Raw genomic sequence first — 23,898 nt, forward strand, 5'->3', positions numbered from 1 at the left:
TTAGCTATATTTTTTACTAACTTTCATTGCATATATAAATATCATTTTCGCATTCAGTTGTTTTTTGCATCGATTTAAAAAAAACAGATCTTCAGGAGTCTGTGTCTGTGATTAGGCGCGCCTTTTGAGCCAAACAAAATCTTATTTTGGAAATTGCAGTTACAAAATTATGACCCTCAGTGGGCGTATGAACGTTTCCATCCAGAGCTTATAATTTCCCAGGCGACTTGGACATGCCTAGTCACCTCCTTCGTCTACACATTATAATTACAACACTTTTCCTATTCCCTATTGTTACTATTCCATTGCTCAAATGCGATTGCCGATGGGTCTTTATACTTCTTTATTCTTTATACAATACCTATACACAGACATCGCGGGTTGTGATTTTGTTTTTGAGGTAGTATTTAGGCAGAACCGAAATTATTATTTGACTCTTGGTGTGAATAATTGTTGCCAAAATAAATAAAAAATTAGGGAGGTCTGTAACAACTGAAATCTTTCGAGTTCAGAAGTACCTACTAAAATAAAGTAGACCTACTAATAACATGATTCCCACGACTTCTTTGCGTGGATTTAGTATGTGGGAACCAAATAAGTAGGTAGTTCCCCTTTGATTTTCCGGAATAAAAAGCATCCTTTGACAAGTTTATTGGTTTGGGATATGTAAGCCTATCTCTGTACTAGCTAGCAGACAGATACCTATTTAGATATACAGATACCTAGACAGACACACTTTCGTACTTTATAATATTAGTAGGTATCCCAAATGTGATTGAAAAATAAAATCAACTTTGTTTCATTTAGCGGCTTTATTTAGTTTATTTTAGAGTGCTCGAACGGAAATAGCACGTGGTTGCGGCGGGAAATTAACTAGATAATCTGTTCAGGATATCATTTCCTTTCGTAGCCCGTGTTGCGCATTTTGCACTGAAGATATTCTGCCTCTACAGATACCTAGATTATTTTATGTAAAGTTAAACACTTTTTTATTATTATTTGGTTATTACAGAGGTTTTTTGTGTAGTTTGGTATCTAATTATCCATATATAATTATATATAAGTGCGTGTGTGTATTTTATTATTTTATTTTATAAAATACACATAGGTCTACCGAACAATATACCTACCTACCACCATCCTATAATCATCCTGCAAAATTACTGAACGAATTTGTGTGTATAGGATCGGTACTTAGGTCATTTGTAATCAATCCATATTATCAGGCGATAGCAAATATCATAATAGGCATTCCGATATTTGTAAAATTGTATAAAATGGTAACAACAAGTATACCTATTGCAACGTACACCTAAGAGATACAATCATATTTTTGATGTAAATTAATTACAAAAGTATCACAAAATGACAGACCTAGATACCTAACTGATATTTTTAACATTATAAACACTTCTCATAAATATGCGCATAAAGGGATCCAATTTGCCTTACTAATCAATTTGAATTTCAATTTTACGTAGGGTCCACTTCTACGTAAGTACTTACATTATTTTATAGATGTTCATTGGGGCCGATTCTCTTGTAGGTACACAATCTCTAAACTAAACTAAATTAACGGATCTAAATCTAGTGCTATCATTTTCTTCAAGCAACATTATGAAAGGGACGTGCCATTTTAGTTTAGTTTAGAGTTTGTGTACAGCGGAATTAGCCGCATTGTTTAGCTATTCCTAGAAATAAATCCATATCAGAGTAGATATGTTAACAACGCCAACAATTTAAGTTAATTAAGTAAAATACTCTTCATTACGCAAATTATAAATGCGAAAGTGTGTCGGAGATGTCAGCCGCAAGATCTACAAGAACAGTCGAAGTCCCAAAAAGCGAATGAAATAACATGTGACGCCAGCAGCTCGATTAGGTAGGAGATATTGCCTCGATCGCATCGATTTAATGGACATCGGACGTGATCTATCCTTAGTCCTTACTCCTTACCCTTATATTGTGATTCTTAGACCTTTCGCATATTTACGGAGAGTCCTGACTGCGCTGAGTGAGAGCTGCTGATAATTACTTGCATTCACAGAACTGAAAAATGCAGCTCTAATTGTAGCGTAATGCGTCTAATGGGTTTGACGGTTGTGTATAATTTCCTAAAAGCTAGTTTATTGAAAAACACTCAAGCCTTAAGGATAATATTGTAAACAGTAATCGAATTCCGTACGGGAGATGAGAGGGGATGGCTGCTTCCGCAAGAAGTAAATCACTTAGTAGCAGATGAAAATTTCTACGAGTATATTAGCTTCCAAACTTCCTTCGGTTGGTGACATTTTCATAAGCTAAAGGGGATAAGGAAGAAAGAAATTTTACCAATAGCTGTCAGTACCTCCTTATGAGAAATAACATTTGGAAACATCTAAAACACCTAGTTTACTTTCATAAAAGTAATGTTAATTTTATTGTATTTGTGCCATCCCAGTTTCGCACAGCTTTTTTACCGTTTTGAAAATAATGAAAACCGCACATTATACATATTATTGTTAAGTACTATGACGTTTTTTTATAATTTAGGAAAACTACCGTTCAAGAATAATTTTTATGTGCCAAAGTTTTCAGCAACTTCTATGGCTACGGAACTCTATCCAACAAGTATCCTGACACGCACTTGACCAGTTTTGACACAAGCGCAAGGAATCCCGGAAAAAATTGTACCAAAAAGAAAATTAAATAACTAGATAACAGACAGGAACTAACTTGATTTTGTAAATCGAAGTAAACCAACAGTAAAGTCCATTGTTAAAGGACAAACGGTCCAACGGATTCAATCTGTTGTGTCAACGAAGTGGCAATGTTTCGTGCTAATTGATTTTCGTGTCCTGTACCTGCGTGAATACTGACTTAGTTTTCCTTTTCGACTTAGGTACCAATTAGACGACACAGCTACGGAATTCCCTTTGAAAATGACAGGCGATCAATTTGAAACGATTGTGGTTGTGTTGTTTAGATACGAATATTTCTGTTACTACTGTTGCCTGGGTCTCCTTCTATACTCTACCTCTCACTCTCTATACTCTCTTCTATACTCTTCTCACCTCACTTCGTACGACCAAATAAATCAACCACTGCGCAGGTTCAAGATCAGGGCTCTTTTATCTGACGCCAATAGGCACCTACAAGCTTTATGCATCCTAAACTCTTCTTTGACATCGACCATTTAAGTGCTCGGAAAAGCTTTTTGATTAAAATTAATGTTCTGAGCCACATCTGGTGTATTGTCTCACGACCTAAATAATTTCAGGAACTGTCAAGACTTAGTCAAGTCCAAGCGGGCCCCAACTTTCTTTAGCGTTCCATCCTTAATACTTTTCTAACTTTAAATTTATTTTAACTCTTCACAGACAGACAGACTGACCGACAACAACGAAGTGATCATACAATAAGGTTCCTTTTTAGATACGGAACCCTAAAAATGTTGGTATATTATACCTAGCAACAAAAAAAATTGAAAGTAAATATTTTCTCGAAGTACCTACCTACCTACGTAGGTACACAATACATCAAAGCACTTAAATGAGCAAACACTATTATCAGAATGTGGCCGGGGGCGCGCAGATTTCCCCTGAGAGCCCTTCTCTTTAAAAGTGTCGGTGGGATGACCGCTATTCCGTGAACGGGCCTTTTAAATCATGCCGAAAGACAAAAGGAAGATCTAAAACGAATTTTGGTAGAAGTGCTTACTGGAAGCTTTATTGTAACTTTATTTGTCCTTACCTAGAGATCATTTTTTGTTGCAAAATATGTTTGGGTAGGTACTTATTATATATTTTTTTTTTCAGCAATTTTCAAAATTTGTTTACTTTATTTAATATGAATTTAAACAATTGAACGTAAAAATTACAGATCGAAAATATCATCTAAACCACCGCAACGAGGCAGGGTGCCCAGAACGCTGGCAGCGTTACCTCGTTGAATGGCCAGACTAATATGCTGACCGAAGTAACTGCCAGCCCTCCGGTCCCCCGTGGATTCCGCGAGACGGAATCAAAGGTCCTTAAAAAAGGATCTAGCATCCTCGCCCCACGATTTATTTATTTTAGTTTTTCTTCAATCTTGGGTTTCTTTTCCACACTTAGCTTAGTTGTCCGTAGTAAGTAAGACCGCCGGTCTCCCCGTCGCATTACCCCAGCCACTCGAGCTCACTCCTGAATCCAAGCACGTTACCCAAGTCAGCGAGGAGCTCTAAAAGGAAGGGGGGAAGGGAGGAAATCCCGATAGTTTCGTATCTGAAGCACAAACTGCTTCTGTTTCAAAAATATAGAGCGTATTTTCTTACTTCTGACATCAATGGCCATTGTATTTGAATACCTTTACATACTCGTGATACACATGCCACGTGTGCAGGCACGGAAGGTTAACATACCGATAGTTCGCGACAGGTCGAGATGGCAATCGGGGTATGAGGCGGTGGGACGCCCCGCACACCCACAGGTCACCCGCACTCGCCCGCACCGGATTAGAGCGGGGGCTGTGTGGGTAGTTTCCTCCCTGATTGCCTTCTCGACCTGTCGCGGATTTATACCTATCTTGAGCGAGAGAATTTATAAAAACCAGTGCCACAAAATAAAAGGGTCGCAACGATAAATATCCCGTCGTGACTCGTGTCACAAATTAGCGAGTTTCCCACTGGGAGTGAAGTGAACAGGATTTGTATTTAGTGAGTACCTACAAGGTGTAGGAATTGTGACCCCGGTGTGGCAGGACACCATTCCAACCTTAACACCTCACACATGAGTAATTTTTTGACTCATGTGACCCCGCCTCGAAAAACTCATTAAGTAGGTTTCGGGAGACTCCTAACATGCCTCCTCTTAACAATGGACAGCTATCAGTTGATACGACGACAAAAGAGTAGGCACCTAGTCACCTAATATAATATTTGCTTTCGGAGCTAGACAGGAAATTACTCGTAAGTATAACAGCTAATACCAGAACAATTGATTTTCAATAGTAGGTACCTATAATATGCTACGAGTGAAATGGTGATAAGTTTGATTATTTGCCGAACATCGAATGCACGCTCTTCACTCGCGAAAGCTCGTCAGCCATCGGTGAACGACAGGATATACCCATTCATTGAATTATTATTATTAAATATTTCCCAAAGTCCACACTATTGTTTGGTGTGCCAACTTGCCTTGTCTGTACCTTGCCTTGCCTTGTGTGTATCTTAACCACACAGTCTGGTAGCCATAAGGCCACCAAATTGTACCTGCCTATATTTTTGTTTTGTTTTGCTTTGTATGTCTTTTTCTGGAATAATTTTGTGATGTACCTACTACAACAATAAGTTGTATATTCATTCATTCATTAATTCAAAGTCTCTCTAAGTTTTCTTAATTCTCAGGTATCTACAGAATATTCCTACAGTAATAGTTGTGTGGAGTGGAGAACTCTAGTGACATTATAATATCAACGTGTTTTCGAAATACTTTGGAAACGATCCCAAGGGAAGTGGAGCAGAAATACAAGATTACTTCCGTTCAATAGCTCTAATCCGTCAGTTGGGTATTCGTGCCGAAATTATCCTCTTTTATTGGCAGCTCTTTTGTTCTAAGGTTCAACATTATTTAAAAGTTTATAAAATTCTAAGATCGTGAATAAAGCAGCCCGTACGTTCTTAATTAAAATTGCAAACAAACAAACATTTTCGCATTTACAATATTATGGGTAGTGATAAAACACTGTAAAAACATAAACCGGAGTCATATTATGCGATTCTTTTATCACAGCAAGACGTAATACAAACATGAAATTCGTTATACATATGCAACGAAATCTGACACCTACCTATTCTGTATGCAATGCTTCCGGCAAAGATCTGCAAAACGTTCAGTGTATTCCTGGCTGTGTTCATAAAAACACGGGCACGCAGGTAAGTCTATACAATATTTTAATTGGGCTCTGAAAAGGTAGACAGATAGACAGTAGGTATGTATTTTAAATTTTCAAAGTAAAATAACTATACCAAGTGGGGTATCATATGAAAGGGCTTTATCTGCAAATTCTTAAACATATTTTTATTTATTTTTGTGCATAACAGTTTTTGATTTTTTGTGCAAAATGTCGAAAAAAATACCCGAGTACGGAACCCTCGGTGCGCGAGTCTGACTCGCACTTGATCAGTTTTTTAATAAAGTAAAGACAGAGAGTTAGTTTTTATTTATTTCTCAGAATAAGAAGTAGGTAATGTCTTGGACGAAGGTTATAGCCATAACAGGATGCGACAGTGGCCTCGGATGGGCTATAGCAGCACGGGCAGCGAGAGAAGGACTGGTCACAATAGCAGGTTTACTTTTTTCCTACATTATTATCATACTAGATGATGCCCGCGACTTCGTCCGCGTGGATTTAGGTTTTTGAAAATCCCGTTGGAACTCTTTAATTTTCAGGGATAAAAGGGTAGCCTATATCCTTCCGCGGGATGCAAGCTATCTCTGTACCAAGTTTCGTCAAAATCGGTTGAACGGTTGAGCCGTGAAAAGCTAGCAGACAGACAGACAGACAGACACACTTTCGCATTTATAATATTAGTATGGAAGTATGGATCATACCTTACACAGTTACATACCTACAGTTTTTTCCATGGGAAATAGGTCGGATATCGGTGATAATAGAGGTTTTATAATACCTATAATACCTACCTTGGCCTCCCAGTTCCTTCAGCATAGAACTGGACTAGGAGTACCTTTTTTTTTGTTGCCGGAGGGGAAATTTTCTCAAGATACCCGATCTCTTTGAGGAGAGATCGAGTTATGTGGGATTTCTTCCCACTAAAACCCCTTCGGTGGCCATCCTCAGCGCATATTTAGATTGGCATCCCAGTTCCGTCAGCATACAAACAACACTGAACTAGGAGTACCTACGGGTCTCGGGACCTCAGCTTTAGGTTTAGCGATATTACCATAATATTATGTTAGCGATGACAACCGGGAGCTTCGGCTTAATTTCGTGTTCTAACGTAAGATAATAATTATTATACTTCTTGGATAAAAAACACGTAAGAAAAGTTAGATATGCGACCAGAACGCGCGTAGGTAGGTGTAAAATATTATTATCACAACTAGCTTACGCTCGCGACTTCGTTCGCGTGGACTACACAAATTTCAAGCACCTTTTTCACCACCTTAGGGATTGAATTTTCAAAAATCCTTTCTTAGCGGAAGCCTACGTCATAATGCAGATAGCTCTGCATGCCAAATTTCAGTCCGATCTGTCCAGTAGTTTGGCCTGTGCGTTGATAGATCAGTCAGTCAGTCAGTCACCTTTTCCTTTTATACATTTAGATCATCATCATCATCATCAGCCTGTGGACGTCCACTGTTGGACATAGGCCTTCCCTAAAGAGCGCCACCACACCCATTCCTCAGCTTTCCTCATTCAGCCACTTCTCGCCAGCCTCTTTATATCGTTGGTCAATCGTGCTGGAGGGCGTCCCACACTACGCTGTCTTATATTTAGATGACTTACTTATGCTCGCGACTTCGTCCGCGTGGACTACACAAATTTCAAACCCCTATTTCACTTCTTAGGGGTTGAATTTTCGAAAATCCTTTCTTAGCGGATGCCTACGTCACAATAGCTATCAGCATGCCAAATTTCAGCCCGATCCGTCCAGTAGTTTGAGCTGCGCGTTGATAGATCAGTCAGTCAGTCAGTCAGTCACCTTTTCCCTTTATATATTTAGATTAGTTAATATCTAATCTTACTTAGTAATCAGAGATATTGTCAGGAGATCTCTTAGTTTTGAATTAGGTTGTTTAAAATAGGTACTTACTTTACTCTATTCTTACAGGAATGCACAATGGATCCGATACTGAAGCTGCTAAAACTCTCAAAAACCTTTGCGCCCACCCATATAAGTTGGATGTCACAGACTCTAAAAGCGTGACCGAGTTTCAAGATTATGTCAAAAACGTACTACAGGAAAATCCAAATTACAGTAAGTAAATCCAACAGTCTATTGATAAAAAATTTAGTATTTTTAACTTCATTAGTAAGATTAATATACCAAGTATCATACAAAAAGGCTTTACCTGGACATTCTAAAACAGTTTTTAATTTATTTTTATGTACAGTACCTAATTTTTTATTCATCGTGCAAAATTTCGAAAAAATACGACTGTAGTACGGAACCGAGTGCACGAGTCCGACTCGCACTTGGCCGATTTTATTTATATAAAGTTCTCTCTTGTTGATTTTAGAACTGTTTGCTGTAGTAAACAACGCTGGAGTTATGACTATTGGAAACTATGAATGGCTAACACCGCAAATGATAGAAAACATGATAAACGTAAATTTACTTGGAGCAATGAGGGTAGTTACATCATTTTTGCCGGAACTAAGGAAAAATGGAGCTATTCATGTAAGTTTTATTCTTTAAGTAAAACATGTGTCTTGATATGTTAGGTAGTACCTACAAGCGATTTAGGTGGTCCAATTAGAGGACGGATGACATCAGGCGAGTCACAGGAAGTCGCTGAATTCAGGAGGTGCAAGACCGTGGCGTGTGGAAGTCCCTACCAGAGATCTATGTCCAGCAGTGGACGTCAATCGACTGTTGATGGTGACGAAGCGACTTAGCGTTCCGGTACGAATCCTTGTATAAACCGATATGTGGAATGGGTTTAATAAAACTACCAAGTCAGCCTGCTACCACTTTAGACTGCACCATAACTTACCACAAAGTGCGATCACAGTTATGGGCCAACTTATAATCGAATAAAATAAAGTTTCACGGGAATCGACAGGTTGACTGAGCTCAACTCCCACTCAAAGAGGATTTAATATTACGTTGTATTTTTACATGGACACTTTCCTGGTCTCATACTTTTTCAACTAATTGATAAATCACCCACTGCACAGATTCCAGATAAGAACTCTTTTGACCTGAAAGCAATAATTTGTAAGTAAAAACAATGTAAACAATCTATATAAGTCAAAATGAGTCTAGATAATTCTCCCGGCTTCGCAGGCTCGGTTGTAGGCAAGTATGTGGGTAGGAAGCACGAAGGAACCTTCCGCAAGAGGCACCCGGTATCTAATCGGTAAAAGCTTCAGAGAAGTTGTTTCGAGCGCACCCCACACAAACAAAGTTTGGTTCTCATATGGGTATATTTTGTAGACACGCTCTACAAATTAATATCTACGTCTGTCGTTTGTCAGATTTCCGTTTGCGAACTTAGTTTGTCAAGAGTCAAGACCCTTTAGCACGCTGTGTAGTGTAGAGTCTTGACTTATCATAAATTGGCACCATGATGTCCTATGTGAAATAAATTATTTTCATTTCCATTTTCATTTTGATTTTCGCTGATTGCTCAAGAGATGCACTCCTTCACATAACATTGGTCGAGCGTTACGCCCGCGCCAGTGGCTGGAGTGATATTTCCCAACTATAATGTTTCCTTATGACAGAACTTCAATCCCCGTATCATAAACGTCGCAAGTCACTGCGGATTGCAGCCGTTGCCAGGCTTTGGACCTTACAGTGCCAGCAAAGCGGGACTGCTGGCCTGGACACGTGCGCTACATCTAGAACACTTCCGCGAGGGCCTCAGTGTTGTCTCTTTTATACCAGGTAGGTGTTTGAATATAAATTAAATTTAAATTCCCTCTAGTAGGTGCAGTCAGCAAAAAAGCTAGGTTTACACCCGTCCATAGTCACTTGTACCTACTGGCAGAAGCAAAACTAGCTTTATTGCTGACTGTACCTATATATTATGTAACTGAGCTGCTAAACGGATTCTTTGAGGTTCCTACATTTAAGCTAAAAATTACGTGGCAGAAAATAATGTACATGTAATGTACCTTTAGAAGGAGATAGCGGATTTATAGAGCAATGTCTCTGTCGTTGAGACCGACCGAACGTGATATAGGTGTGAGTGACAGACACAACGCTCTACAAAGCCGATTACATTACTTTCTGCCACGTACTGTAATAGTCTTATGGAATGGTTTGTGAGGTGTTATGAGCTAGAATAATGTAGTACTTAGACCTCAAGAATCACGTAAAAAACAATAGGTAGGTACCACAGAAAAATTTAAGGCTCAATGCATGTTGATGCAGTGTGGACGCGCAGCGTGGTATCTATTCTAAAATGTTGAAATATTTTTGACTTCACTTATCATTTTCGGTTTCTTTTTTATGTAGAGGTAGTTCAATCTAGGTATAGGTACCTAGCTATTATATAAGTTGAACTATTTTTAAAAAAACGCGTAGCACGTCATTGCACCGCGATTAAACAAAGATCATAGTTACTTAGTTGGTTTAATATTTTAAACTTTTTGATGTTTTTAAAACTGTTACAGGCGGATTCATTGGATCAAGCAATATAACCAATAATCAAGTTGAAAATGGGAACAAAATGCTTAGTCATTTAACTGAAGAACAGAAATCAATATATGAAAAAAGAATTACAACTTTAAACAAATATTTGGGGCAAGCATCAAATAACACGAGATACGATTCTATGAGCAATGAAGTTATTATTGAAACTTTTGTAAAAGCTCTTACTGAAAATAAGCCGAAGCAAGTTTACAAAGTTGAGCCATGGCGTTATAAATTGTATTACAATTTATTAAAAATGCCATTACCAGACATAATGTGTTACTGGATAGTAAAAAAGTTTCTAGCTTTCCCAGATTCTGAATAAATTTTGCTTTAATTTTTGGTGTTTTAAGCCATTACTTACCTACCTACAGTGGCGTGCACAGGTATTCAAGCCGGGGTAGGCATTTCTATGTATGTACCTACCTATTCAGTTATAATGAAAAATAAGCATTGAGCTATTAGGACTAAGGTAAGCAGTGCATTTATGCCTCTATGACCTGCACGTCACTGCCTACCACACGGTCTAACCACATTGGTACGCTTTCAACTTGCGTTAGGCTAATGCGCTAACTAGGATGTACCGTGAAAAGGTAACTGACAGACATACTTTCGCATTTATAATATTAGTATGGATTTAGGTGAAGACTTTTAATAAAATAATGGCCAAATTAATATTGTAAATATTTTATTTTGATAATATAAATAAACATAATATGGTTCCCAAAAAATGTTTCAAAAAATTTTTTTTAAGATATTGCTGTGCCTATTCCACATTGACTTTGTCGTCCTTATATCTTAAGTATATTTACGTTGAAATATAATCTTCTTCCAGGATTTGATTATGTTCGATTCCATAGTATATTTTGTTTGATTTAATATAAGCCCAAGACATTCTTTTGGAGCTGAAAAAAATGCCAACATCCCCATTCTTGGATAAAGTTATGGCACCTGCAGTATTTTTGAGACGATCAGTCATTCCTAAAAAAACTTTTTAGTTAAAAATAAAATGAAAAAAGTATGTGTGTTTGTGTTTTTCTTAGCAACTAACACTAATATAAGGAATCTTTCTTTTTCTACCTAGTTTATTAGGTACATAACTAAATAAAACTTGTAAATGGCAGGTTCATGCGTAAAACTCTTACAGTAAAAAGAAAAAAAATGCAATAATTACCAGTAACAGCTTCTCTAGTTGCAGTAGCAGCATCGGTGCCATTTTCCATGAGTTTAATAATGCTATGCGCCAGACAGTATTTAAGAATAGATTCACCATGACCTGTATCAAATTAAAAGATATACTTAATTATTATTTGATAAGTTCTCATTTGAAGGATAGATTTATTCACTGTAGTTTACCAAAAAAGAATTGGCAATAAAGCAAGTTAGCTGGGATGGGAGCATATAATGTATCTTTTAATAAAATGAACAATGATCAAACATTTTCATGGCGAACTAACCACATATTAAAAATAATACAGTAAATAAAATAAATAACTAAGTATATTTTACGATTAAATATGAAACAATTTAATTAGTTTTCGGATTTTTTTCTGTCAAAATAATTGCATCAAATTATTTTTTTTGTTAATGATGAATTTAGACTATAGGCACAAAAGCACAATATACTTAAGTAGTCAAATATCACAGTTATTGTATTTATTAATAACTTATTTTTTCATTTTATACCTAATTCAAATAATGAGCTCCCAAAAGTCGCAACTTTTCGATATGAGGCCTTAATTTTAAAAGTTTTAAATACACGATAGTACCTGTAGTAGAAACTCCGCCAACATTATCATCTGCGTAAGTTCCGCTACCAATAAGTGGTGTATCGCCAATACGTCCTACAGCTTTGCCACTCATGCCTCCTGTACTGGTAGCAACAGCAATATGCCCATGTTTATCAATTGCAACAGCTCCCACAGTTCCTACACCAGCCTGTAATTTTTAACAATTTTTTATTTGAATATGTACACAAAAGCAAATCTTTAAAGCATGCAAGACTTATAAATACATCCATGTGATTTGTGAAACATAAATATCTTATCTTACATCTAAAATATGCCGTATGTATGAAAGATCATCACTTGAGAACGCCTCGACTTTGGCAATTATTATTTTTTGTTGTGTTTGTTTTTGTTGCCCTGATAATGTTTGTATGAAAAAAATATTGATATATTTTGGCATGCAGATAACTATTATGACCAAGATTATGACGTAGATATATCCGCTAAGAAAGAATCTTTCAAAATACAAACCCTAAGGAGGTAAGATAGGGGTCTGGAGTTTGTGTAGTCCACGCGGACGAAGTCGCGGAAATAAGCTAGTATTAATATTTAAAAAACAAAACAAATATCTACTGACCTCATTTTTCATACCAATTTCAGTTCTTCCAAATTCACCATGTTGTAAGAATTCCTCTAGAGCCTTTTTTGCATTTTCAGAAATCAAACTCTCTGGAGGAACTGTGGTGAACCCCTGAATTCAAGAATATGTGAAACTCAATATTTTTTCTTTAAAGAAATATTAATTTTGCTGTGTTTTATTTGAAATTCACCCACGTGAAATTCAGACCTAATAGGCTAGTTGACACTTTTTTTAAGTAGGTCTTAAATGGTTAATATTTGTCCTATTAGATCAAAAAAATTAACACTATATTTTTTTGCGCCCTAAAAACCGTAAAACTTTAATTTTAAAATATATTTTTCTTAGACAGGTGAAAACACTGTCGGCCATGTTTGGCCCATAGATTATCTGTGCTCTGACGTCATGCATTTGTAAACAACAGTATAACCTCCCAAAGTTTAATAAACATGACTTCTATACTAGTTTACATGAAAAATATAGTAATTATCGTTATTGTATCATCCGAGAATGTAAAAACGCATCGATAAAGACCACATGAAAGTTGTGGATTAGAGTGCCCAGTGAAATAAATATACGTAACACGCGAAGACTTGCTTAAAGGGATCCTATATCACTAACGACTGCAACCCAAATTTATTTTTGCAAAGATCACTTTGTTGTAAGTTTTACTTAATAACTTATTCAATTTATAAAGAGAAAACGATAATTTTTTACGTTTACTATGAGTTTTTAGAAATATATAAAAACTAGCTTATGCTCGTGACTTCGCCCGCGTGGACTTCATAAATTTCAAACCCTCATTTAACCCACTCAGGGGTGGAATTTCAAAAAATCCTTTCCTAGTGGATACCTTCTCTTTACCTACAAAGAACACACCCACTAAATTTCATGTATCTAGGACCAGCTGTTTAGATGTTTAGGCTGTGCGTTGATATATAAGTTAGTCAGGACTTGAAATTTTATATATATGGATACTACGTTAGTCAATAGGGATGACATTTCTTTGTTTATATATTTAATGACGTCACATCATGGCTGACAGCGTTTTCTGAGTTTCAAATAAAAATAAAAACTGTATTTTTTAAAATTGGATTTATATATCCATCCTGCGTTTTTAATAATTGTTATTGATATATTTCGTTGTCTTAAGCAAAATACTATAATAAATAATCATTTATTGGACGAAATTAGATATGAGTCAAGTAGCCTATTGTATCTTCGGTCGGTGGCGTTTTGATAAAAGTTGTGTCCTTTCACACTATGAAAGTTCAATTTCAGATAGGCAAGTTCAGTAAATAAAATACAGGTGTAACCAGAACGTTGGCAAAAACGAAGTGATAGTAGGTACTGATGATCAGTAATATGAAACCAAAAAAAACGCAAAAAAATACTATAGTTTGAAAAATTTCACGATATGACTGACGCTAGAGGTTAACGAACGTTTCGTAAGTAGGTCACTCGGACTCAATGCTGCGTCGTAGGTTTTTTAATACATTGCGGGTTTGAATAATACTAAATCACTAAAACTACAACATGATGCAAATGGATATGGTATTGGATTGTGTTTAGGTAGGATAACAATAACGCTAAGTTTTAGCTATTGTTCTGGTTACATCCTGTATAATACATCGATGCAACAAAAAAACTACAATTTACAAATAGTCTTTAAGCGTAGCTACCTTTTCCAACGCGAATAATTTAGCACCTTCACCGCCTAAAAACGAATGTGGCGAGTCTGTAAGAACCTTATGTGCAATGCTTATAGGATGGCGGAAATCTTTGACGAGTGTTACTGCTCCAACGTTGAGATCTTCTCCGCGCATTATGCTTGCTTCCATCGCTACTTCGCCACGTAAATTTAAGACTGATCCATAACCTACAAATAAATTTACATAAATATAAAGAACTTTTTGATTTACGTAGTAACGTTATCAAAGCTAGAGCCTAGAGCAATGTTTATGTCAACATTCTCTCCAACTCTGAAAGTTCCATCACAATCGGCGCATTGGTTTTTGCATAATGTCCACAATAGGGATGATGACTATTAGTCAAATCAGCGACTTTTTATAAAACGTCAAAACGGTCGCATAGTAGGAAGCTTGTATGAAATTCACAGTTGTGACGTCATACACGTTTGACGTAATTTGACGCACTTTTTTTAGTAAAATCGATAATTTAAAATGGTTAACAAACATAAAATTAATCGTGGACGTGGATTTTACGAATTTTGAAAGACCCTATATTAAGTAATCCCTAAGAAATAATTTATTTTTGACTCAGTCATCATCCTAAACTTAAGTACAGAGCACAGCAGTATCACAATTACTGTATAATAATAGAAAATACCTACGTCCTACATAGTTACCAAAGTATTTGTAATATCAATTAAAAACACACCTGCATTGAAGTTTTCATCATCTTCCATGGATACAACTGCCGCTTCAACAGCATCTAATGCACTTCCCCCTTGTTCTAAGATTTTATGACCAGCAATCACTGCAATTTTCACTCCATCGAATTTTCCTTTCACTCGACTGTCAGCAATATCCCCAGCACCCCCATGAATAAGTATTATAGGTTCCATTGCAAAGTACCCTCTAAAAATGGAAAAAAAAATTAAGGATAGATAGCCCACTCGTTTATATTCGTTCGTTCGTATTATTTATCGTATGTAATATTATGGGTATTATAATAGACTAATATTCTAAGCAAACTTACGTTGATACTAACATTAGATAAAGCAATGCAATGTTCTAATATTTATTTAGGCTTTACAAAACATTATACACACACAGTATAGAAAATATTGTACAACCCGTCGGCAATATCTGGCACCTCGCTGGAATGCGCTTCCCCTCGCGCCTATCCGCAGCTCGCCCATTGTTGCCTATCCAGTATCGTTCCCAACGGAAGCGCGGTGCATGACGTCACTAAGTCAGTTTCGCAGATATTTCCGACGGGTTGTACCTACTTCGATCTTTAGAAAGAGATAGCAGTATTGTAGAGCGTTGTCTCTGTCGGAGACCGACAAAACGTCACATAGGTATGAGTGACAGAGAGAACGCTCTACACAGCCAAAATCTCATTCTAAATGTCAATGTACAATATTTCTTGACTACTGTACCTTCTACCTTCATTTGAGCTAATCAAAATGAAATTATTATGGTAGGCATCTATTCTAAATAATATCTGTCACGTGTTTAGTCGACGTTAGCCCGACTAGTTTCGAACCCATACGGGGTCCTTTTTCAAGGGTGGAGTTTAAACGCTAAGGTAGGTATCTATCTACTTAGGTAGGTAGGTAGGTATATCAAGTTCAATGGGTATATCTAGAATTTTACTGCTAATTCAAGTAGGTAGATCTTTTAGTGTTTATAACTGACTGTTTTGTAAAAAGGAACACTTACCTTACTGTTAACAACAAAATCCAAAATGTTTTAAAATGCATCTTAAAATAATATGCTCGTTCAACTCTTCGTATTCTACAGGTATTTAATATGTATAGTTTATATATAAGTATACATAAGTATAAACATTAAATATTCGAAATATTAACTTTGCCTGTGCTTAGATAAAATGATCAGGTACACCGACCTTTACGGTAATGATCATGACAATATGGAGGAAGATTTGGTTTGTGTTGGGTAAGAGTTAGTTGATATCATAGGCTTATCTTATCCTAGGTACCTATATCATCCTCTCTTAACTTGTGATGTGAAAAAAATATCTTCATCAAGTACCTAGGTATACATATTATTTTCTTTATCTTTACTTTTTGAGTAGCTGTAGGTACCTACCTACTTGTACCTTAGCTTGTGGTTAAAAAAGACAAACAAAAATACATTTAAAGTGTGTAGGACCGGTAGGACCTACACAGTACACTGTAGGTACATATAACTAGGTCACCTTGTGAAGTTGTGGTTACCAAAACATTGTTTTTGTCACTAATCTTTGAAAAAATCTTATATATTACTTTAATAAATATACTTTTTATTCATGAAACTTTTACAAGCGCCATTGTGCTCGTGTTAAGTGCCCCGTAAACGGTCAAACATATTTGTCAAACACACCTTCAATACTTATTTTGTTTGACAAACATGTAGGTACCTAGTTTGTTTAACAAACGCATCAAACACGACCGCAGATTTTTTTTTTTTTTTCTACCATAAAGCACCATTATAAAATGGCAGCTTTATTACTACTACCATCTAGCCCATAGATTATCTACTATTGATCTAGCCTATGGGCTAATAAGTAATATTATTCTAACTTAAACTTCTACTTATGACGACCGCAGATGTTCAAATAATTTGACAAACACGTAAAAGGTATTTGACAAACATGTTTGACCGTTTACGGGGCACTGGGGCACTTTAATAATGAGATTCGTGATAATGATTTAAATTATGGTCCGTACAAAACGACTTATCACGCGCCATTTTAACTAGCATGTCAAAAATACGTTCACCGAGGGTTCACCTTTAAAATAATGACTAAAATCCACAGCTAAAATCTCACTTTTGACACATAAAATTAAAATGACGCGTGAAAAATTCGACTAACGTATACAGACGTACGTATAACAGAGGTTCACAAACTTTTAAATATATTATTTGACTTCGGCTTTGACTTTAGAAAGAGTAGGTACCTACTAACTACGACGAAATTAGTCCGTCATATTTTATCGTCTTCTGTATACAAAGACTACAATAACTCTAAAAGACTCTAATAAAGAGTTAACTAACCTACCTCTGTTTTAAAATTGGGTAAGTCGAAGACTCTTCTCCAAATTAACTCTCCTATCAACTTCCAACTTCCAAGCCAATTCCAAGCTCCACCAAAGAGCAACAAAAACCGGTAAAATCCATTCGGGGTCGGTTTTAATATGGTTGTATTAATACTATTCCCAGATGGTTCACAGAGTACTGCACACTGCACAGGTGCATCGTGGGTGCATCTCATGGGAGTCTGAGTCACGCCACGGAATTCTAAAGTATGAACGTAGATAGAGTAATAAAGATACAAGAACGTTTGCTTTCTCATTCACACTAAAAAGAGAGCACAGATAAAGTTACTAATGTGATAAACAGAGACGCAGCTAACCTATTTTTGTCCCTTATCGTGTTACCGGTTTTTTTCAAGAATACACACAAGGAATGCAACTTTAGTTGCAAAACAAACTTTGAGATTTCGTGGCGTAATTGTACTTATTTCTCATTAGTTATTTACTTGTTTTCACATAAAAAACGTTTAATACAAATATTGTTGAGCGGTTAATACAAATATTGACTACTAAACAATGGTAATAATTGTCGTGTTATTCATCGTTACGTCGTGCTATCGCTATCTCATACGCGGTTACACAGTACTTCAATCTACCTTTATTACTCTATCTATGAGTATGAAACTAAATTCCTCTGAAATATACATACCTACTAATTTTGGGGCTGCCATAGGTAGGTACTGATATTTTTTGAATACCTATAATATCATAGAGTCTGATGTACCTATATAGGGTATATAATATGCCGCGCTAAGCGCTTGTCCAGCTCAGTGAGAACCATAGATTATCTACTATATACTAGAAATAGATGTGCGACTCTAGATTTCTTTTTCAAAGTTACGCGTGTACTCACATCAAGAGGGCACTAAAAGCGCGCTAGGCGTGCGAGAGCGCGAAAATTTAAATGCTATTTAAATGTACTTTACTAGAATATTTTATATTTTTGGAACACGTTTTAAATAAACATTAATAATTCCATTAACGTTTGTTTAAAACATGTTTAAAAATATATATTACAAGACTATGACTCTTTGAGCTACTTAATTATAACTATATTATAGAAAGAAAAAGGTTTTAAGGTTTTGTAAATATTTATTATCATAAATTCGTAACTAGGTAGATACATAAAATACAATAGAATAGAAAACAATACGAAGTGTATGTAAACACTATAAAATACATACCCAAATTCAAGACCCGCAAGATTGTGAAATAATTACTATTCAAATTTAACATTTTCGGTTATTTACTTTTAATAATTTTCAAATTATTACCACAATTGGTGTATTTGTGTAGTCAGAAAACAATAAAATAATTGTTATATGAGCCAAAGATAATTAACATAAAGCTAGCTTTAAGTTTTATTGTAATATTAAAAATAAAAAAAAATAACATAAATTATATTAAATAAAATTCCCTGTAAATAAACTGTAAAATAATAAACATAAATTATACTAAATCAAGTAATCAATAAAACCAATCTACTAGATTGATTTTATTGATGGGAATTTATGTTTACTAGCTTATGCCCGCGATTTCGTTCGCGTGGACTACACAAATTTTGAACCCCTGTTTCACACACTTAGAGTTGATCTTTAACAATGAGATTTTAACATATGAGCTTAATAAAATATGTCATACTGCAAATTGCAAAAATATTAACTACAAAACTTTATAGACACTTCAAAACTGACAGAGTTTCATACAAACTTCAAACCCCTATTTTATCCCTTCAGGGGTTGAATTTTGAAAAATCCTTTCTTAGCGGACGCCTACGTTATAATAGCTATCTGCATGCCGAATTTCAGCGTGATCCGTCCAGTAGTTTGAGCTGTGCGTTGATAGATCAGTCAGTCAGTCAGTCAGTCAGTCACCTTTTCCTTTTATATATAGATTATATTATATTTGACTAGTGCCACAAAGGCAGTAATATTAAAAACATAATTACACAAATTAATCACACAGGATTGGCAAGAGTCTGTGATCAATCTACAATTAACAATTTAATCCCCCATATTTGTTAAAAGGAATACAAAACAATTTACTAAAGAAAACAATTTAGTAAAGACTGCCAAACGGATATAGCTTCTGTTAGATATTGATGCAGAAGATGACTTACGAATGTGCAATAGTTGACAGAAGCTTGAATGATTCCCCTTATCTAAATATATAAAAGGAAAGGGTGACTGACTGACTGACTGACCTATCAACGCACAGCTCAAATTACTGGACGGATCGGGCTGAAATTTGGCATGCAGATAGCTATTTTGAAGTAGGCATCCGCTAAGAAAGGGTTTTTGAAAATTCAACCCCTAAGGGGGTGAAATAGGGGGTTGAAACTTGTGAAGTCCACGCGGACAAAGTCGCGAGCATAAGCTAGTTTTATCAAACGAAGTCTGTAATTCAACTACTGATTTCATTAGATTGCATAAAATAGATTATTTACCTTTATGTGTTTGATAATATCTCAACGCCTGAATTTTTATGCTATCATTTTCAGTATCTGAATTTTTACCTTTTAAAATTTTATTTACATTATTGCACCAGCTGTGAATAATCAATTTGATCACAAAATTTATTATATAATTTTTCAAATTGACTTTGTGTGTATCACATGTTAAAAAATCAAAACTTGTACTCTGATCAACTAATAATTTTATCATTTGACTTTTGCCACTTTTCCCAGGATCATTTTTAACATGCTTTTTACTATTTTTATTATATTTCTCACACAATTTGAAAAGTTACGCGAGGGTCGGTAAAGAGATCTCCTTGTGATATCGATAGAATGTATGTATTCATCTGCTTGAGGTGGGGTGGTGTCACACAATTCATTATTGCATTTTATACAAGATTTACACACATTCCTTTTTAGCTTTTTTATGACAAACCCTGTCACATACTTTTTAGTTTCAGAGATTATTAATTTGTCTCCAATTTCTGAACTACTATCTGCCAAATTTTCTATACTTAGATCTGTATCCATTGGCTCATTGCTCATCGGGGGCTCTTTGATGTCATTTTCTATCAAAAGACAATCTAAATTTTGTAACATTTTGTTAGGATCTTCCTCACAGTTAGCCCCTAATGAGTGACTTGAATTTAAATTATTTACAAGTAATGTTTTGTAAATACTTTCAAACTGCTGGCAGGTAGGGTTTGTGTTTCTAGCCCCGTGGCTCCTCACAGAGGAGAAAAAGTTTTCCACAGGATCTTGGTTAAAACAGCGCGTTAACAAACTAGTTACATTATGTTTTTCATTTAGATATAGCCACAATTCTTTCATAACTTTAATATTGTGGATCCAATTTTTAATTGATGGAACCTGTTCATAACGAATACTTACTGTTCCATCTTTTTTTTTTGTTTCCATCTTAAATCGCATTGATTTTAATATTGGCACACTTTCATCCCATAATTTAAAATGGTCAGAGTTCATTTTCAAACAATTTTTATATATTTTATGGGTCTTTTTATAAGACCCTCCATTAAAGGAGTCAAAAAGACGATCAAATAATAGCAGCAAGTCGGCTGTGTCAGCACACTCTTGTGGTAGTAAATTATTTTCTGAAAAAGAAAAAAGATTAAAAATTAAATACTTAAATAAATACTTAAATATATTTTTTTATACATAAATGTCAGGCCACATTTACATGGATTTGTAGCTGATGCTCGCGACTTCACCCGCGTGGATTTAGGTTTCTTAAAATCTATGAACTCTATGATTTTCAGAGAAAAAAGTAGTGTCCTTCCCTAAGAAGTTATTTGTATACCAAACGTCAAAATTGGGTGGGCTGTGGGTCGATTTCATAAAACCGGCATCAATCATTATTACAATCTCAGTTGTTGTGATTGGCTGAATTTGTGCGATTCTTGTTGCAACAATGCATTGTAGCCAATAGTGAGCTGGCGTCAACCATTTATAATATTAGTATGGAGTTGTGGATGTTTTAAAGTTGCACTATCATCACATTACAGATGTAAAATAGCGCCATATATGTTGCTAATAAATAATTATTGAGAATAAGATTAGTCCTTGCTAGTCAAGTAGTACCAAAGTCTGATGAATTAATTCTAAAGTGAAGAAGGTCTTCAAATATCAGGTCTTTAAAAGTTTCAGAACATTAACAGTACTTACTTGCACAAAATCGTAGCGCTCCTGATACACGCTGACTAAAAACTTGTGCAGCATGTTTTACTTTCATCTTCGGAATTTTCTCTATGAGTACATGAGCTTCTGTTAACTTGTTGCACATTCGTAAGTCATCTTCTCCTGCATCAATATCTAACAGAAGCTTTAAATGTATCCATTTAGCAGTCTTTACTTCGTCCTCCTGTGTGAATCTTAATTCTTTTGTCAGTAAATTGTTTCGTATTCCTTTTAACAAATGTGGGGGATCAAATAAGGGGAATATATTATTATTTTCTACAGCAAAACTACTATCCCTAGGCTCGTTGCCTAATCTAAGACAATCTACTTTAGTCTCTTTTATCAGCTCATTTATAACTTTGTTGTTAATTGTAGATTGATCACAGACAGTTGAGACGACAGCCAATCCTGTTTGATTAATTTGTGTAATTATGTTTTTAATACACCTTTTTAATATTACTGCCTTTGTGGCACTTTTGCAAAACAAATAGCAAATTGGCTGTTTGAACTTAGCTTTTAGCCCCTTTATCATGAATACCAAAACAGGGTCAGCAATATTCTCTGTAATTTCATTTCCCCCAAAATCTTCAAATCCGATTACTTGATCGAATGCTGTATTGAAATGTAGGGATGGAGACAAAGACATTTCATCAAAGATTAATACACATAATCGTTGCTCCATCCCCAATTTGTCTGCCGCATTTTTCAAAAGTTTAATTATCGCAGGGTTTAAGCCTGGTTTAATTGTTATTTGTTTAAGGACATCCAGTAATGTTCGTTTTGATGGCAAAGTTAACATTTTTCTCAAAAAGTTATAGCCTTTTGGACTTTTCTTATATATCGAGAGTGACATTAATTTTTCTGCATGATTAAATCTTCTTCCACGGCTTTTTTTGTTATGCTGTGTTAATTGCATTTTTACAAGTGTTTGAGCAGGCATAGGTAAGTATTTTAGAACCTTGTTAAATAATTTTGTTTTTGACATTTTTTTTGCTATCTTTACTTGGTTTCTTTGTTCGAATAATTTATTTTTCAAATTAACTATTTTCCTTAACAATTTCTGAACTTTGAGATTCACGTCTTTGACCAGCTTTTCCTGAAAAAAAAAAAGGTGTTTTTATTAAGTATACATTAACTATTAGACAATTTTCAATACTCTATTCTTGTTAAAATCTTGTTAAACAGTAAAGATTTTTTATCTCTTATTTAATTAAATTAAATTAAATTTATTGGATATTATTACATATTAAATTACATATAAGGAACACAAAAAATACTTATAATACAGATAAAAACAAGTAATAACAATTAAGTAGACCTAGGTCTAGTGGGGTGCCAGCCAGGTAACCTCCCAGTGTGTATGTGTGTATGTGTATTATTTGTTGTTTATGGCCACAACTTACTAGTAATTATTTTTTTCTGAATCTGAGTTTGAGAATATCCTGCTTGGATGTTGTGAACCACAGATGGGGTACTTTGAGCGACCGATTGATTATGTGTAGAACTTTCTGGTTGATTTATTGTATTAGCATCTAGACTTGAATCAATGGCACCTGAAATATGCAAAATAGAGTTTTAGAAGAAGTGTTTATGTTATAATTATTAGTTATACATAGTTAGTTTCTGTCTGCAACTTCATTAGGAGATTTCAGTTTTGAAGATTCCATAGAAACATTTGTACTTATTACATTTGATACCAAGTGGGGTATCCCGTAGCGCTGCCAAGTCGATTTTTTTGATATTAACAATAAACCTCTACAGTTTTGCGGCTTGTTAAGAAAAGTGATCTGTTTTACTCTTGTGTATTACAGAACCCTATGTGCTGTGTCCAACTCGCACTTGGCCAGTTATTTTCTACATAGCAGTTCTTGATTTATCGTGCAAAACGTCGAAAAATACGACTGAAGTATGGGACCCTCTGTGCACAAGTCTGACCCACACTTGGCCAGTGTTTTCAAGCTTCTACAATCTGTGCTTTGACCTATTATTGACATGTCAATCAATGTAATTTCTCAAAATCCTCTCTACTGTAATAACTAATAAATAAAACTCACCAAGGTTAAGAGAAGGAAATGCTGTCTTTGCTAGTCTTTTACTGTGATGGTATAAAAAACGATCTTCAAAGTGGTGATTGCAAATTCGATAATTCGTATATATTTCATCATCAGTCTTGCTTTCTAAATCTTGTCCTACTATCTCTTTCCATTGTTGAAATCGTTTCAAAGAGGAGTGGCCAGGTTTTGGAAAGTGATG

The 23,898-nt window shown here is 35.3% G+C and overlaps 2 protein-coding genes across 5 annotated transcripts; one reads left to right on the forward strand and one right to left on the reverse strand.

Moving 5' to 3' along the window:
• The first annotated feature begins 5,735 nt into the window (after positions 1-5,735).
• Positions 5,736-11,205, forward strand: sro (SDR family oxidoreductase shroud). The gene is made up of 6 exons (XM_034974973.2): positions 5,736-5,893; positions 6,193-6,307; positions 7,814-7,960; positions 8,223-8,383; positions 9,433-9,595; positions 10,327-11,205. Exons 2-6 carry the CDS (start codon positions 6,208-6,210, stop codon positions 10,668-10,670), a joined length of 915 nt encoding a protein of 304 aa, XP_034830864.1. The 5' UTR covers positions 5,736-5,893; positions 6,193-6,207; the 3' UTR covers positions 10,671-11,205.
• On the reverse strand, positions 11,017-17,604 carry LOC117987901 (probable isoaspartyl peptidase/L-asparaginase CG7860). Of its 4 annotated transcripts, XM_069502431.1 has the most exons (8): positions 16,619-16,635; positions 16,120-16,194; positions 15,110-15,309; positions 14,392-14,588; positions 12,710-12,823; positions 12,115-12,283; positions 11,520-11,621; positions 11,017-11,326 (listed from the first exon to the last, which is right to left on the reverse strand). In XM_069502431.1, the coding sequence occupies exons 2-8, from the start codon at positions 16,158-16,160 to the stop codon at positions 11,154-11,156; spliced, it is 996 nt and encodes a 331-aa protein (XP_069358532.1). In that variant the 5' UTR covers positions 16,161-16,194; positions 16,619-16,635; the 3' UTR covers positions 11,017-11,153. The 4 variants fall into 4 exon arrangements, with proteins under 4 accessions (XP_069358532.1, XP_069358534.1, XP_069358533.1 ...); XM_069502433.1 differs by lacking the exons at positions 16,120-16,194; positions 16,619-16,635 and adding an exon at positions 17,462-17,604; XM_069502432.1 differs by lacking the exons at positions 16,120-16,194; positions 16,619-16,635 and adding an exon at positions 15,431-15,459.
• Between the last annotated feature and the right edge of the window lie 6,294 nt (positions 17,605-23,898).

This window comes from Maniola hyperantus, chromosome 13 (genome assembly GCF_902806685.2).
Source record: "Maniola hyperantus chromosome 13, iAphHyp1.2, whole genome shotgun sequence".
Taxonomy (NCBI): Eukaryota; Metazoa; Arthropoda; class Insecta; order Lepidoptera; family Nymphalidae; genus Maniola; species Maniola hyperantus.